The following is a 16,890-nucleotide window of genomic DNA, read 5'->3' as shown; positions in this document are numbered from 1 at the left end:
TATAGCCCAACTTTTGATTCTAAAAAAATAAAGATTATCATGCTCAGGTTCTCTTGGGTGTTGTGGTGATCCCAAATTTAACACTTAGAATAGCATGATAGCTGGGAAACATTTTCCATGAATATTTAGTATATTGAATTATTAAAACGAACTATTTTTAAAATCAGCCAATCCACTCATAAGGCTGTTTTCACCTTATTTTACTTTTGAAATGGTCTTTGAGCGTCATCTTTTGCTCTTGTCTAAAATCCATTGTTCATAAGCTGTTGGATAGTAAGATATGGTTTGGTGTCTGTGATACCTTGATGAAGAAGTGCATTTATCAACTCGGAGATTAGAGCTACAATTTCAGAGAGAATCCCTTTACCAGTTAACTGTTACATAAACAAATTGGTAGTTTCCACCTCCTTACCCCTACTACCTACAAGTTACTTGAATCTAAGGTGGGAAAATAGTGGGAAAAGAAGTTTGTTTTTAAAAATATACCTATTTGCCTCTCTAGTATAGTCTGGTAATTAAAAAAGCTAATATTAAAAAGCAGAGGGAGTTGCTGTCATGGCTCAGCCATAGTGAACCCGACTAGGATCCATGAGGATGCAGGTTTTATCCTTGGCACCACTCAGTGGGTTAAGGATCTGGCATTGCCATGAGCTGTGGTGCAGGTCGAAGACTTGGCTTGGATCCTGCATTGCTGTGGCTATGGTGTAGGCAGGCAGCTGTAGCTCCAATTAGACCTCTAGCCTGGGAACTTCCATATGCCGCCCATGTGGCCCTAAAGAGCAAAAAACAGTTAAAAAAAAAAGAATAACTGGCTTTCAGCAAGTCAATGAATAATAATCACTGAGCTTTTAAAAAAGGTAAATATTATTTATTGAACTTGTACAATCTGACTGTAGTTAGAGAACTACCTTATTTGGCATGCTGAAGTTTAATGGTTTTCTTGGATAAGGTCTAAAATACAATAGCATGCAAGCTGTATTTCAGACTTTGGTCTAAATACTGAAACACAGTTCCCCTAAAACTAAGTTCTTTATCCTCTTTCTTGCCACCTTTGACCTGTGCTAATTGAACACTAATCAATCAGAGTCAGATGCCTAAAATTGCTGTTGTTGATAAAAATCATTACTGTCCTAAAATTGCTATTATAGATATTATTATTAATGTGCAAACTCAGGTTGTTTCTCCAGGGCAAGATGATCTAACAGACCCCTGAGACAAGGACCACCAGACCAGAGACTCGTAAATCAGAGACAGCCTGACTCCTGAAACTATGATTAAGAAATATCACAAGATGATCATTAATCCCAGACTTTTTGTTCTTCCTCTAAAGAAAAGTACCCCTGACTCAAAGACCAAGTGGGTGGGAAGGTCACCCATTCCCTTGCTTGGTGCCCTGACATAACCCTTACTTTCCTACAAATACCTGCTGTCAGAGTTAAGCTTTCTGTGCTGTGGGTACATGAGTCCTTGCTTGGTGATAATACCACCAAGAGTGTTACAGGATTCAGGAGGAAGGCAGGTACCTATACGTTTATCCTCTTAATGGAGGATAAAAAGTTAAACAATTTTTGTAAGTTCTGTAACATTTCTGATCTCATTTTTGTCTCCTTTTCCCTACGAGTCATTTGCAGCTGTGTAATTCTTTGACAAGTACCCACTCCTCCGCTGTGCTGGCACTTTTCTGATGGCCTTTTCTTGACGTTTTTGGAAGTGAATTTTTTTAGCTTAAGTTTATTATCCGCGTTGATATTTTCTGTAGTGTGAAATGCAATGAAAAGAAACAATAATTTGGAAAATGCAGTGGAAAATGTGTGCTTCCAGTGGAAAACTACATCGCCTGCCGCACGTCCTTCTACATTATCTGATTCTGGTCTCTATTGTCTTTGAGTTTTTTGGGTTTTTTTTTTTTTGTCTTTTTAGGGCCTCACCTGAGCATATGGAGGTTCCCAGGCTAGGGGTCTAATCAGAGCTATAGCTGCTGGCCGACGCCACAGCCACAGTAACATGGGATCCCAGTCGCATTTGTGACCTACACCACAGCTTATGACAACGCTAGATCCCTGACCCACCGAGCAAGGCCAGGGATCGAACCTGGGTCCTCATGAATACTAGTCAGGTTCGTTAACCACTGAACCATGACGGGAACTCCTCTTTGAGCTGTTTTAAATCAACTCTTCCTCCTCCTCCTCCTTCTCCTACTCTTCTCCCTTCTCTCCTCCTTCTCCTTTTTCTAGTCCTCTTCCCATTCCCTCTCTTCCTCTCTCCCCCACTTTAATATAGCAAGTAAGAATGGATCCAGAGCTAGATTTGAGTGTTGACGGACTTACAAGCCTTTAATTCAGAATCTGCTATTGTAGGAAGCAAACACCAAATGTGTAATTCCCCCCTTTCCCTCTTCTCTGCCTCCAGGCAGCCAAGCCATTTTGAAAAACAATGCAAAACAAAATCTTGACATTTGAAACTATTTTATTTTTGTGTCTAGGTTTTATATGCATACTCTGGATTGCTGTCTGTAAAATTAGTAATATTTGTCCAAGGTCATACCATTTCTTAACATCTCACATATGTATACTCTAACCTTCAAGAAGCATCTTATAGAATTCCAGACTGTGTTTAAAGTGCTTGTGTGTATTTACTGTTTTTTACAATGTAAACACAAAGGAGGTAGTGGTTTCTTGTGAATTCTGACCAAGTCAGTACCACTGTCGGAAAGAGCAGAATTGAACATTTTGGAAATGTTCTAGTGGCATTCCCATCATAAGTTTATATTCTTTAAAATGGAATTCAAATTAGAAAAAAAAAATTGGAACTACTGTTTTGAGCTGTAGCCATGGACCAGGGTTTCATTAGTTAAATAATATGAAACATGAACCTGTAACGTTGGGGGGGAGAAGGGAAGGAAATTAACATTTGTAATACCTTTATTATTTATTTCTACTGTTTTCACATTTCCTTTGGAGAACAATATATTTATTTATGAAACAAGTGCTTTTTGTTTTTGCGGAAAATAAAATATAAGAATTAAGACTTTATGGAGTTCCCTCTGTGGCACAATGGGATTGGCAGCATCTCTGTGGCGTCAAGTATTCAGCCTCCATCCCCACCCTCACACATTGGGTTAAGGATCCAGAGTTGCTCCAGCTGGGGCATGGGTCACAACTGAAGCTCAGATCTGATCCCTGGCCCGGACCTCTGTATGCCATGGGGCGGCCAAAAAAGAAGAAAGAAAAAGAATTGAGACTTTCAGTTGAAAGAATATGGTTTGGTGAATTTGATTAAAATGTTTTATGTATGAAGAAAATAGGTCATTACTTACAAAACTCTACAATAAATGTTAATTTAATGGATTCCATTGACATTTTAAATATTATAAAATGACATCTGTTTCGTTATTGAATTCTTGTACTATGCACTTTATCATCTTCAGTAATGGTAGATTAACTTAAATTTTTCTTTCTCTGGTGGCAGAACATACATCACTTATGCAAACCAAGCTACAGAATCTTTTATGAGCACCTTTTATTTTTAGTTTGAAATTTTTTGTTCTCATTTCTCATTTTTTCTACTCATGATGAGGTATTAAAAAAGTGTTTACTAAGTATAGAAAATTAGAGAAAGCAAAGCATATAATTTAATACAAGTACTAATTTATTTATTTATTTATTTTTGCTTTTTAGGGCCACCTTCGTGGCCTATGGAAGTTCCCAGGCTAGGGGTAGAATCAGAGCTGCAGTTGGCTCCCTACAGCACAGCCACAGCAAAGCAGCATCCATGCTGTGTCTGCATCCTACACCACAGCTCACAGCAATACCGGATCGCCAACCCACTAAGCGTGGTCAGGGATCGAACCGGCATCCTCATGTATACTAGTCAGATTCGTTTCTGCTGCACCACAACGGGAACTCCCACAAGTACTATTTTAAAGTCATGTTTTGTTCAGTCACATTGACCTCAGTTTTGGTCTGTAAAAAGTTCCTTGACTATTATTATGAAGTTTAAAAACTTAGAAATAAGCATAGAAATGTTTGTATACACATAAACATATTTTTATTATTGCATGTAATATTATTCCCAGTTTGATCTATTTGCTAGTAAACTAGTTTGGGATCATTCATAATCATTAGTTATACTATTGACTGAACCTTTCATTATAGAGTAATGGTATACTGTGAGTTTGGAAAGACTTCCAAATCACTACTAAAATAATGATGTCTTAGACATCCACAAAATACCTAAATGCTCTTGTAGGGAGGAGAAACTTCTCTACCTTCCTAAGTTCGGTGTCCAGGGCCTGCAAATTAAACTGACAAAAGGCCAAAATCAGTTGTGCTATGAAGATGGATGCTTAGGCAATCAATGGAAGCATATTGTGGACTTAATGCAGGACTATCAAATAACTAAATAATCAGTATTTATCTTGGGTTGTAACACTTTTACTGAACGAAGCTTGGATCTGCTCCCCTCACCACTTAGCAAAGCCAGTTAACTGACACTAGGTTGTGGTGAAGGAAAATACAGCATTTATTGCACAGCTAAGCAAGGAACTAAGGAAGGGTAGCTCATGATCAGAAGAACCCAACTCGCCAATGGCTCTCAGGGAAGGGCTTTTAAAGGCAGTGTTTGGGGTGGGGACTGCAGGGTGCATCACTTTCTTCTGATTGGTTGGTGGTAAGGTCACAGGTGGTTTTTCCTGAACCTTAATCATCAGCCCTCTGGTTCCAGCCAGTCTGGGGTCTACATGCTTGTGGTCAGAGTGTAGTCACCATTCTCCACCTGGGTGGGGCGGGGGCGGGGTGTCTTACTTTCTGCAGAACAGTTCAAAGAAATGCATCAGATTGTTGTGCATATCCTTTCAGGGGGACCTAGGACTCTTTAATCACTGAACTATTGCTTTTTGACTGCTTTTCTTTTGTTTCTGCATTTCCTCACTTCCCCAATTACTAACTGCTTAAGCCTGCTCTTTGAAACTCAGAAAAGGCTTTAGAGACTAAAGCCTTTTTCTCCAGACAAATAATGAGGGAAATAGAGGGCCTGTGGTTCTTGGGATGGCCCTGCCACAAGAATCTCCAGGGAGCAGAGTGTAGTCAAGACCTTTCCTCTCTTTTTACCTCAGTCACGTAGGCCTAATAAAGTATTTTACCTCCAGCCACCTGCAAAGATCTTATGATTTGAAGGAAAGACTATGATTTCCTCTTCTCAAAATGTTGGGGGACCCCATTCTCATGTTTCTGGGACTCCCACATTAGTTACAAGTTGCACAAACGTTAATCGTGATTTCTGTTTTTTAAAAGTGATATTCTTTAATTTTAAAATTATTTTACAGTTATTACTAAAGTCCCTTTTTTGCCTTTCCTGTGGCCCCCTCAGTTCAGTTATTGCCTAGCTTCCTTGAGGTAACCATTTTAATTTGGTATATATTTTTCCAGGTCTTTCTCTATGATGTGTGTGTGTGTGTGTGTGTGTGTGTGTGTGTATTCCTAAGTGGTGTCATAACTATTTTTTTTTTTACTTTTTTTAGGGCCACACCTGCAGCATATGGAAATTCCCAGGCTAAGCGGTCGAATCAGGGCTGCAGCTGCCAGCCTACACAACAGCCACAGCAACGTGGAATCTGAGCCACAACCTACACCACAGCTCACAGCAACACTAGATCCTTAACCCGCTGAGTGACTTCAGGGATCGAGCCCACATCCTCATGGATACTAGTTGGCTTCAAAACCTGCTTAGCCACAACAGGAATGCCTGTGTTATTATTTTATAGCTTATATTTGTATTCAGTAACTTGTCTCAGTGACCTCTTCATGTTAGTTCCTATAAATCTACATCATTCCTTCAAACCATGTATGTTATTTACAGCAGTTTAAATTATTCCTATTAGTTTATAGGAATCATTTAAAATTATAAAGCAGTTTAGTTATTCCTCTATTGGTGTATGTTTGTTTCCATTTTTAAAATGACTGTGAACAGTGCCTCAGTGAACATTCCTATACATGTTCTCGTGTGTACATGCGTGAGTATTCCTCTGCAGTAAATACCAAGGGTTTGCACAATTTTAGTTTGAATGGACACCACAGAATTGTTCTTCTGGATAACATTTTATCATATAATACCACAGAACCTTAATTCTTTGAGACCTAAACATTGAATTTTTATTTCAAAAGCAAAGGTTTGCTTTCAAGCATATCTATGACCCAACTCTAATGAGCTCTGGACCTAAAAATAGAATAGCCTTTCTCTTCAGCTGTAGGGACCAGCTGGCATATTTTTAGTACACTGGCTTTTAGGAACAGAGAAATTATGCAACAAAACCAGATCAGGTGGAATTTACTTTGAGAAGACAAATAACCTGACTGCCTCAGCAGACAGCAGAAGATTCCTGAAGGGGAAAGTGTTTCTTAAATATCATTTTAGGAAAAGGTAAAATTGTGTCTCTCCTACAGATATGAAGATAAACATGTTAAAAATGTGTTTACTCATATGACATGAGGAAACCAGGCAGATGTTAAGAATCAATTCAAAGGAAAAGTCAAAATAGCATAGGAATTCAAGGAATATTGAGATGAAGTGCAATTAGACACAAAACCTGTTCTTCCCTGAGAAGGGGGTACTGAAGATGTCAATTAAACTACCATGCAGAAAAAGTTTATATATATATATAAGGTTTATATATATATATGTTTATATATATATAAGGTTTATACATATATATATAGGTTTACATATATGTGTGTATGTAAATAAGTTTATATATAAACTTATATGTGTAATACACACATATGTGTAGAAATGTGTATATGTATCAGTTACCCACATCTTAGAGAGTTCCAGCATAGCTCAAAGACAGTGATCTGGGCTAAATAAGCCGGCCATGTATGCTGCTAAATCATGCATGGTTTTTCATTGAAATATAAAATGTGTTTCTCCAAAATGAATAAATATCTGGAGTTTGCTGAAAACAGTACTGACTCTTGATGACCTGTGGGTAAATCACATAGACTTGGCAGTCAGGCTCTGTGTAGAGATGTAGGGAGACAGTCATTGAAAGGATTGATTTTTGAGTTGCTTTGGGAGCTACCATATTTAATTCTGATAAGTCAGTGTCTCAGAGGGCTTAGGCTATTCTTGCTCTTTGAGAGTAACAATTCCACTTTTACCTTGGGCTCTACCACTTTGTAACCTTGAGCAAGTTATCTACCCTCTCTGATTCTCAGTTTTCTTCATCAATAAAATGAGCATGATAACACTGTCTTATGAGAATGAAGTAGAATAATTCATCTTGTTGTGATCTCCAACTGTAATTCTAGCACCGTGCATGAACTCCATAAATGTAGTCCTTGATGTCACCCATGTACCTTCTTGGGAAAGCTTATTCCCTTCCTGTTAGCACCCAGAGAGGTCTTTCCAGGTCATCCAGTTTAAATACCTAATAGTCCTCCTTTTTGTGTTACTCATTCTCATTTTCATTGTAGCACTTAGCACTACTCCCTGTTCTCTTGTCTTATTTCTTTACATTTCCTCATGTCTGTCTCTCATTGTTAGAACATAAGTCTCCAAAAAGTAATGGGTATTTTTGTCATATTAGAGGTAGGACAATGTCTACCAGTTATTTACCACTTGATAAATGTTTCTTGAATGAACAGGACAAATATTCTAAGTCTACCCCGGTAAACGTTTCTTAGAATCTGTTCCACTGGGCTCTTCCCTAGTTTCAAGGAGCACCCTGGCCAAGAGAAGCTAGGGGAGATAAATTGTGAAGAGGGAAGAGCTGATGGGAGAACAAAAGGGCAGGATTCTATGGAGATGTTAACAGAATGGAAAATGTGGCATAACCGGGAGAGAGAGGATGGAAGAGAAAGCCACAGTCTGTTCTGACGCAATTGTGGCATTAAGTTTTGGGATGTTTTATTTTGCTTCTTGGATAAAGTGATGTAAACATTTTTTCAGATTCATAAAATCCTGGAAGTGAAAGATAATTACATGCATAGCATTTTATAAGTAAGGAAAAGGTCTAAGAGATGAAGTGACTAGTCCAAATGGCACAGACCCCAGACTCTGATTTTTCTAATCTTATTCTAGTTCTTTTTCTTAATATATGCTTTAGCTTGTCAGTATTCAAAATGTTGCTATAGTCTGAACATTTCTATTTTCATAAATATCCTTTTTTCTCTTTCCCAATAGGTAGAAAACAGACCAAAGTATTATGGAAGAGAGTAAGTATGGATTATCAGAAAACATTTTAAAGATTGGAATATGTAAGAGGGACAGGTAAATGGATGCTTTTCATAAAAATTAAAGCAAAAGGAAGGCGGTATTCAAGTTTGAATGAGTTAAATTATTTTCCTGATTACAAATGTAATTGTTGTAATTGGTGAAAATATAGAAAATAAAGATAAGTATAGAGAAGAAAATAGCAAAGGAAAAAGTGTATGTAATACTGTTAAAGATGCAAATTATATAAGTAAAGAAATAATACTAGATGTATATAAGGAAAAGTGTGTATTTATGAATGTATATACACATGTATATGCATATAATAGGGTATGGATGGTTTATTCAACATTTATACTTTTCTTTATTTTCCAAATTTTTTGCTATCAGAAATAACTATTGTTAACAATTTCAGGTATTATCTTCTGAAGATCTATTTTCTTAATGGCTTTTACAAAATTGAGATATTATACATGTAATTTTTCTAGCTTTATTTTTCTGCTTAATATTAATAATGAACATTTTTCTATTTTATGAAAAATTTAATAATTTTTAAAGTACATAATTCTTCTAATTATTAAAAAAATGAAAATATAGCCCTTTAAGGGAAAGAATAAAAACCACATATAATCCCATCATTCCCCAAATAAAATCTTTTTTTTATGGCTTAAGATCATATCTGATAAACAATAATGTATAAAATAAATATTTTTAAATTATCTAAAATTCTTTTTTAAGTTTTCAAGAATCTTGTGAGTAGAACACAGACTCTTAGATGAATTGGGGGGAGCCACGAGTGTTCTCTATGGTTGTGTGATAATTTAGTCATTCCTCTGCTTTTGGCATAAATGTTGATTTTAAACTATAATAGTATAGGTAACACCATAAGAAACATCCTAGTGCATAAAGCTCTTTCTGGGGTGGAAATTTTGGGTCAGCTGATATATGAATAGTTTTAAGAATCTTTAAATACCACCATAAAATTTTGTTTCAAAATTTGTTTCCTTGAATGAGATTTTCTTTTAAATTAGGTTTTTAAAAATAAAGAGATACTAAATTTTACTAACTTTAATTGATGTCATGTAAAAATAATATACCAATACATTAATCTAATGTATGTGTTGTTACCACGGATAGGTTCCCATCTTCTGCTCTAACAGAATCAGAGTGGACCTGGTTCTAAAAGATTGAGGAATTTGTGGAGATAAGAAATTCCAGGAGCCCATCGATAAACCTCGCTGTTCTAATTGTCATGATTTAAGCATCCCTGCCACAAACTGCTTTAAGACTTAGACTGAGAAAGACCAAACCTTTCTCGTGAGGAAAACTCTGAAATGTTGCCACTCGAACCCTCATAAAGCTCCTAAATTATTAAGTTGCCATTTCAGGGCCTTTTCTTTCTTCTCTCATTTTTTTCATTTTTAAAGTTTTATTAAAGTATAGTTGATGTACACTGTTGTGATCATTTCTGCTGTACAGCAGAGTGATTCAGTTATACAGAGACACGCATGCGTTGTTTTCCAGATTCTTTTCCCATATAGATGATCACAGAATATTGGGTAGAGTTCCCTGTGCTGTATATAGCAGGGCCTTTTCACTGTATCATTCCAAATGCAGGAACTATGGGCAGGAGGTGGTGGGGAGCATGTACCTTTAGAAGCTGCAGTCTCATTTGGGCTGTCACTCAAATCAGTTTTCTTTGAGTTAATAAAAGGACGTAATATATGTCTAAGTTCTTTGTAAAGGGTACATCATCATACACATATTAAGTGGTTTTAAGTTTTTAAGATTAATCATTAGTCACCACTGACTTCTTAAATTTTTCAGCATTTTAGTCAGATTGTTATAGGTGAATCTACCATGTTTGTATAAGGAGTGTGTTATTTATGTTTATTCTTCTTCCTCCTTTTTTCTGTGTTAATTAAAAATAGGGTTTTAGCAGGGAGTGAAAGCAGGTATTACAGTTGTTTGCTTTTGGCTCGAGTATGCACTGATGCAGACTATGCACATTATTGGGCAATCATGCCAATTAAGGGCAACCCAGGGTCCTGGAAGATTGCCAACATAGACTCTGAGCCAAGATTTTGGAGCAGTGCCACTGGTGTGAAGAAAGGAAGCTGGACACATTTCTGTGTATTTTTTAGCATGTCCATATGGCCAGGCGGCTGCATGAAAAGGGAACTGTCCTCTTGAGAGAGCTGGTTGATCTTCCTGTAGATAGATGTGAATTTTGATTCCATGATTGTTTAATGGATTGGAGAGCTACTTTGGTGCTGGTCTTGTTACCACAGCGAAGCTGGCTAGGGGCCAGGCTCAAAGAAACACAAGCGTGGTTAAACTCAACTGCTCCCCTTCGATTATAGAGCAGCACTTTGTCTGGAAAAGAACAGGAGAAGTGGGGTGGGGGTGGGGTGTTGTTTTATCTTGTTTTATTGAAAAAGGTGGAAAGCATGCAGTTTGTGAATTGACTTTGTTTCTTAGGTTTCACGGCATGATCTCCCGAGAAGCAGCAGACCAGCTCTTGAGTGTAGCTGAGGGGAGCTACCTCATTCGGGAGAGCCAGCGTCAGCCGGGAACCTACACTTTGGCTTTAAGGTTGGTCATGGACCTGTAATTATAACTGTGCTTCATTTAAAACCCTCTTAATAGAGGGCTTTAAATTTTAAAAGCATCCAGCATGTAATTGAATTGGTTCTTGTTTTCTTGGGACCTAATTACCATTTTAATAGCTCTGAGACTCTTAAAAAATTCCTCATGAATGGTAGCACTCAGTAATTAAGAATTGAAAAACTTTTAAAGCATTTTTATTGTAGCTGCTTTCGTCTATTTCATCTTGCCCTGTTCTCTCCCATCTGTCCTGCTGTGTCAGCTCCCATCTATTTTTGAATAAGGAAAGGAGCTTTATAAAGAAAAAAGATCTTTGTAAAATTAAAGCCGATGTCATTTCTCTTAGATTGGCTTTTGGTTGAAGCAGCTTTTCTTGGGAACTCTTGGCTCTTTCCTATCTACTGAACTTTGGCGTTTTGGCTGTTCTTCGCTTACAATACAGTGGCCAGAAACAAATATTTCCATTAACCCTGCAGTAATAACAGCACAGTAATATAATAGCATGCTTATCTATTGGGCTTACCTCTAACCTCATTTAATCTTAACAACAAGTGTAGGACGTATGTACAATTACTATCTCCACTTTATAGATAAGGAAACAGAATACCTAGAGGTTGAGTAACTTGGCCAACATCATACATTTAATAATTCATGTAACTGGTATTTGAACCCAGACAATTAGGCTTTGGAGTCTATGCACTTAGACACTGTTTATTGCTGCTTCCCCAAAGGCTTGGAATAATCATCCATTGTCTTTCTTCATTCCTTCATTTGTTCATTCATGCATTCATTCATCCATTCTTTGGAAATGATTTAAAAGTAGAAACCTCAGAGTTTGGGTCATGGCTCAGTGGTTAACGAACCTCACTAGTATCCATGAGGACTCGGTTTAGATCCCTGGCCTTGCTCACTGGGTTCAGGATCCGGCGTTGCCGTGAGCTGTGGTGTAGGTCACAGACACAGCTCGGATCCCGAGTTGCTGTGGCTGTGGCTGTGGCATAGGCTGGCAGCTACAGCTCTGATTCAACCCCTAGCCTGGGAACCTCCATGTGCTGTGGATTCGGCCCTTAAGAGACAAAAAAGGTTAAATAAATAAATGAATGAATGAGTAAATAAATAAATGTAGAGACTTCATAAGAAAGAGGTCAAAGAAATAATATTTCTGGGAATTCCCACTGTGGCACAGTGGGTTAAGAATCCGACTGTAGCAGCTCGGTTCACTGCAGAAGTGTGGGTTCTATCTCCAGCCCGGTGCAGTGGGTTAAAGGTTTTTGGCGTGGCCACAGCTGTGGTGTAGGACGTAGCTGCAGCTTGGATTCAGTCCCTGGCCTGAGAACTTCCATATCCATGGGTGCAGCCATTAAAAAAAAAAAAAAATAGAAAACATTTCTTTTGGTAGGCACAAAGAAAGAACAGAAAGATAATGTTTTCGCTTAGGACTCAGACGGTGTCTAACTCCTTTTCTAATCACTTATGCCTAGGTGAATGAGCAGGGACTACTCCCATCCACCAGATTTGATACTAATCTTTCTGACAAAAAGAATGTCATAATTCAGTATTACTTCATGCTGAATTCTGTAGGGTTTTTTTTTTTTTTTTTTGGCCGTGCCAAAAATGTGGATGTTTCCCAGTCAGTGATCTAACCCATGCCACAGCACTGACTGGAGCCGCAGCAGTGACCACCCTGGGTCCTTAACCTGCAGAGCTACAGAGGACCTCCATGTGCTGAGTTCTGAATCAATGGCATACTTGGAGAATAGTGCTTGTTAACAGGAGTTCGTGGAAATTGGTTGTTTATGTAAAATTATAAAATACAAATCCCCCTTCAATTAAGTAATTGTATTGTTTTTTTCAGATTTATTTATTTATTTATTTATTTAGTCTTTTGTCTTTGTTGTTGTTGTTGTTGTTGTTGTTGCTATTTCTTGGGCCGCTCCCACGGCATATGGAGGTTCCCAGGCTAGGGGTCGAATCGGAGCTGTAGCCACCGGCCTACACCAGAGCCACAGCAACGCGGGATCCGAGCCGCATCTGCAACCTCCACCACAGCTCACGGCAACGCCGGATCGTTAACCCACTGAGCAAGGGCAGGGACTGAACCCACAACCTCATGGTTCCTAGTCGGATTTGTTAACCACTGCGCCACGACGGGAACTCCTGTTTTTTTCAGATTTAAATTGTAGTTATGTAGGGAAAAAAATCTTGGGCTGGGAATTCAAATACCTATTCATTTTGCGCCTAAATGAACTAGGAGACTGATTTAGAGCAAATCACAGAAATTCTTGAAGCCAGCTTCTTCCTCTTTCTACTCTTAGCATTTTATAACTCTAGGATTCTGCGGCACCACATTTCCAAATAGATGGTCATCTGAGTGCCTGGGTAGATAATCCTTGATGTAAAGGCTAGCCGACCAAAATAAGAAAAAAGGAGGTGGGGTGAGAGGAGAGACAGAAATCTGTACCACACTCTCTTCCTTTCCCTTTGTTGCTGGCTCCCCATCTTCCTCCAAGGTCCCCTAGTCAGTTACAAAGTGGATTTGAACTCAGTTCCATCTCATTGAAGAATTCAGTCACTTCCTGTATATGGCGTTGCTTCTTGTAATGTGATGTTCAGGCTGTTTTTCTTGAATGACACCAGCAAATGCCCTGGGGCCAAGGATTCAGTTTCAAAAAAAGTAGCACCCAAACCTTCCAAGCTCTTCCTCATTCCCACCCTCTCACCCTCTCTCATGCTGCTCATCACCATCCAGTTTGGCCCAGGAAATCCCAGAATTGGATTGAAGAATTGATGAACATGATATTGATGAGTGTTTTTAGTTTATAGGTCTAGGGTAACCTAACTTTCCTTTTGTTATTGAAAATCATCATAAAACTGTAACATGGAAGATAAATAGTAGTGAGTACAAGGGTTTGTAGTTGGGGTAGGGAATTTGTGAATAAATACACTGTGAGTGATCTACATGCTGAAATATGATTTCCTTTGTTTTGGACTATATGTATGGTAGGGAAGTGTTAAACAGAATTTGAAATAGAAGTTGTATGGATATATCTTTTAATCTCATCTGATACTCCCCATTTCAACTAATGATTCTCCTAATTCACATCAATTTATTTATTTTTTTGTCTTTTTGTCTTTGTAGGGCTGCGCCCATTGGCATATGGAGGTTCCAAGGCTGAGGATCTATTTGGAGCTGTAGCTGCTGGCCTGTGCCATAGCCACAGCAGCAAGGCATCCGAGCCACTTCTGCAACTTACACCACAGCTCACAGCAACGCTGGATCCTTAACCCACTGAGTGAGGCCAGGGATCGAACCCGAAACCTCATGGTCAGATTCATTTCCGCTGTGCCATTATGGGAACTCCAGTTTATTTTGTTTTTAACATAAGGCATAGTCCACTGGGGTGAGGGCGCAATTTGAATTTATAGCCATCAGTGTTTATCATGCATTTACTGTGTTAAACAGGGGCCCTACAATTAGGAATAAGTCCTTGAACTCAAGTTGCTCCATAGACACCTCAACCTCAGTATGTCCAAAACTGAACTCAACAGTTTTCCTCCCAAATAAGCTGTAACACCTATATTCAGTTTAATAACTGGTGCTACTATTATTTTGCCAGTTCACAAGACTGGAGCTAAGACACCAATTTTCTTTTCTTTTTGTCCTATTTTAAGATGTTTGTAGGACTGCCCTTATTCATTTAGAGGCCCCCATCATACATCATCATATCAAATCCTATCTGTGTCCCATATTAAATCTACGTTTTTTGCTGTTAAGTTTGCTTTGTTAATATAAATTGTTTTTGAAATGAACTTTAGTTTTATAATTTTCCTTTGACATTTTGGAGCCACACCTTTTTGTTCATATTTTATACCTTTTTTATAGACGCTGGAAAGCCCAAAGTACTGTGCCTTGGTTATCTAATGGTTAAAAGAACTTTTTCTTTTTGCTTGTCTCATGCATCCAAACCCAAAAATCTTTTGTTTCTTAAGTATATCTCAAAACTTCCCCTTCTTTTCAATCAAGTCACTTCCTGGACTCGTTCCATAACTGTCTAAGGTATCTCCCTTTCTCAAGCCTTGTCCCTTTAATGCATCTTCCACGGTATCATAAATGATCAATCTTAAAATCCGACACAGCGATCAGCAAGGTTGTAACACTGAGTAGGGCACAAGGTTTCAAAGACCATGGCTCCCTCCATCACCGGCGTCTCCCCCATACCTGGGGAGCCTTTAGTGACGATCCTTGTGTATAATGTGAGGTATTAGGTCAGGAGGATGTATGTATGCTGTCACAGTGTTACCCTTTTTGCAGTCCGAAAAGAGATTCTTATCGCATGGCGTGGAAGGTCGTCTGTGGTTGATATCTCACTTTCCTCTTCCCCGTCAGCCTCTCCCACACCCCATATCGTCCTGAATTTCCAGCCAGGCCTATGCCTGGCTTTTTAGCCTTTGTTCATGTGGACCCCTTGGTTCACGAAAAATGATGGTTGTTGCTTAGAGTCTTTAATACAGGGAAGCATGAGACAGACACCCACATGATTAGAGTGTATAGTCGAAGATTAGATGTTCTCCCAGGCACTAGATTATACCTTACGAAGCGTGAAGTGTTCGTAGGACTTTGGGATATTCTGTATGTTGGTTTTGACATTTGTGTTAGTTATGGTTTAGTGACATCGTGGCATGTGTCAGCTGTAAGTAATCTATAATAATTTAAGAAGTTTGGTTGAAGACATTTTTCTTTATGATTTTCATAGTTTTAGAACTACTTCATAAGTCATTCTATAATTTTTCTCACTAGAAGAAAAAATTGGGGTTTTTTTTTCAGTGTTGTACCTATGGAGCGACAAATGAAAAGGATAGGACCATGCATGTTTTATATTATCCTTGTTATTAAATGTTAAGTATATGTAAAGAATACTTAAAAGAAATATAAAGTTACTAAATGTCATGATACTGTAAGTGTAGGTTTATTCATCATAAATGCTTTTTGGACTTTTCTAAATTTTTTTCTCTGAACTTGTAACTTCCTGACTTTTGTATCTCTGAACTTCAATTTGGACATTTGCTATTGACCTATCTTCCAGTCTACTAGTCCTTTATTCTGCTATTTTTGATTGGCTGTAAATCCATTTATTGAGTTCCTAATTTCATATACTGTGTTATTTAGTTCCACAATTCTTACTTGCTGTTTTTTTTAAGATTCTAATTCTCTGATGAAATATTTTCCTGCATTTTCTTCATTTTTCCTATATATTCTTGAACTATAACCTATTAAAACAGTTGTTTGCTGTAAATGATTGTTAGAATTACATAAGCTCTGTACCATGAATTCTTAGAAATAGTGAAAAAGGAAGGTGAAAGACTAGTGAAGAGCTAATATACGTGATCCTCTGAAATGATCTTTTAAATACTTGGTATCTATTTTCTCATTGACACCACTGTACCTGATAAGAATCTAAACAATCTCTGTGTATAGGTCCAATTACAATCCATTTGAAACTAATTTTTTCACTATTTTTATCTGAAAATTTCATATTTTTTAGAAGTAGAATTGCTGGGAATATAAAAAGCTCTTTATAGCTCAAAAAATTATAAATAACATTTTGATCCTAATAACTGTTTATTTTTTCTGCCTTGACTAAACCATGCAAATAGGTGACTCATAGCTGAACATTAGGATCTCGCTATTATTCCTCTAAGCCACACATTTAATGGGGAGCATACTTGATTAGACTCTATCAAGAATTTCCTTGGAAATATTAAAAACACCTCTTCATATCTACACTGCACATTTAACCTGGCTTCAAGACGAGAGCTGTGCATTATTTTGACTTACATCTGACAACTTTGGTTCCCTTTGATATAAAATATATCCCTTTTTCCCAGTGGCCTGAGCTGCTAAATTTGTTCAGTTTTCCTGAGAAGAAAAAGTACAGTTTTTTTTTTTTTTGGTCTTTTCTAGGGTGTTCCTGAGGCATATGGAGGTTCCCGGGCTAGGGGTCCAATCGGAGCTGTAGCCACTGGCCTATGCCAGAGCCACAGCAACGCCAGATCCGATCTACATCTGCGACCTAC

General features: G+C 37.9%; 1 protein-coding gene across 1 annotated transcript in view; it reads left to right on the top strand.

The window, feature by feature from the left end:
- CHN1 (chimerin 1) overlaps positions 1-16,890 on the top strand; it is a 197,261-nt gene that overhangs the window by 65,851 nt on the left and 114,520 nt on the right. Inside the window, exons 5-6 of the mRNA XM_047772923.1 lie at positions 8,179-8,210; positions 10,690-10,803. Of these exons, the coding sequence (XP_047628879.1) occupies positions 8,179-8,210; positions 10,690-10,803 (146 nt within the window). The remainder of the gene's footprint in view (positions 1-8,178; positions 8,211-10,689; positions 10,804-16,890) is intronic.

Source organism: Phacochoerus africanus, chromosome 3, assembly GCF_016906955.1.
Source record: "Phacochoerus africanus isolate WHEZ1 chromosome 3, ROS_Pafr_v1, whole genome shotgun sequence".
Taxonomy (NCBI): Eukaryota; Metazoa; Chordata; class Mammalia; order Artiodactyla; family Suidae; genus Phacochoerus; species Phacochoerus africanus.
This window is presented reverse-complemented; position numbering and strand designations above follow the sequence as displayed.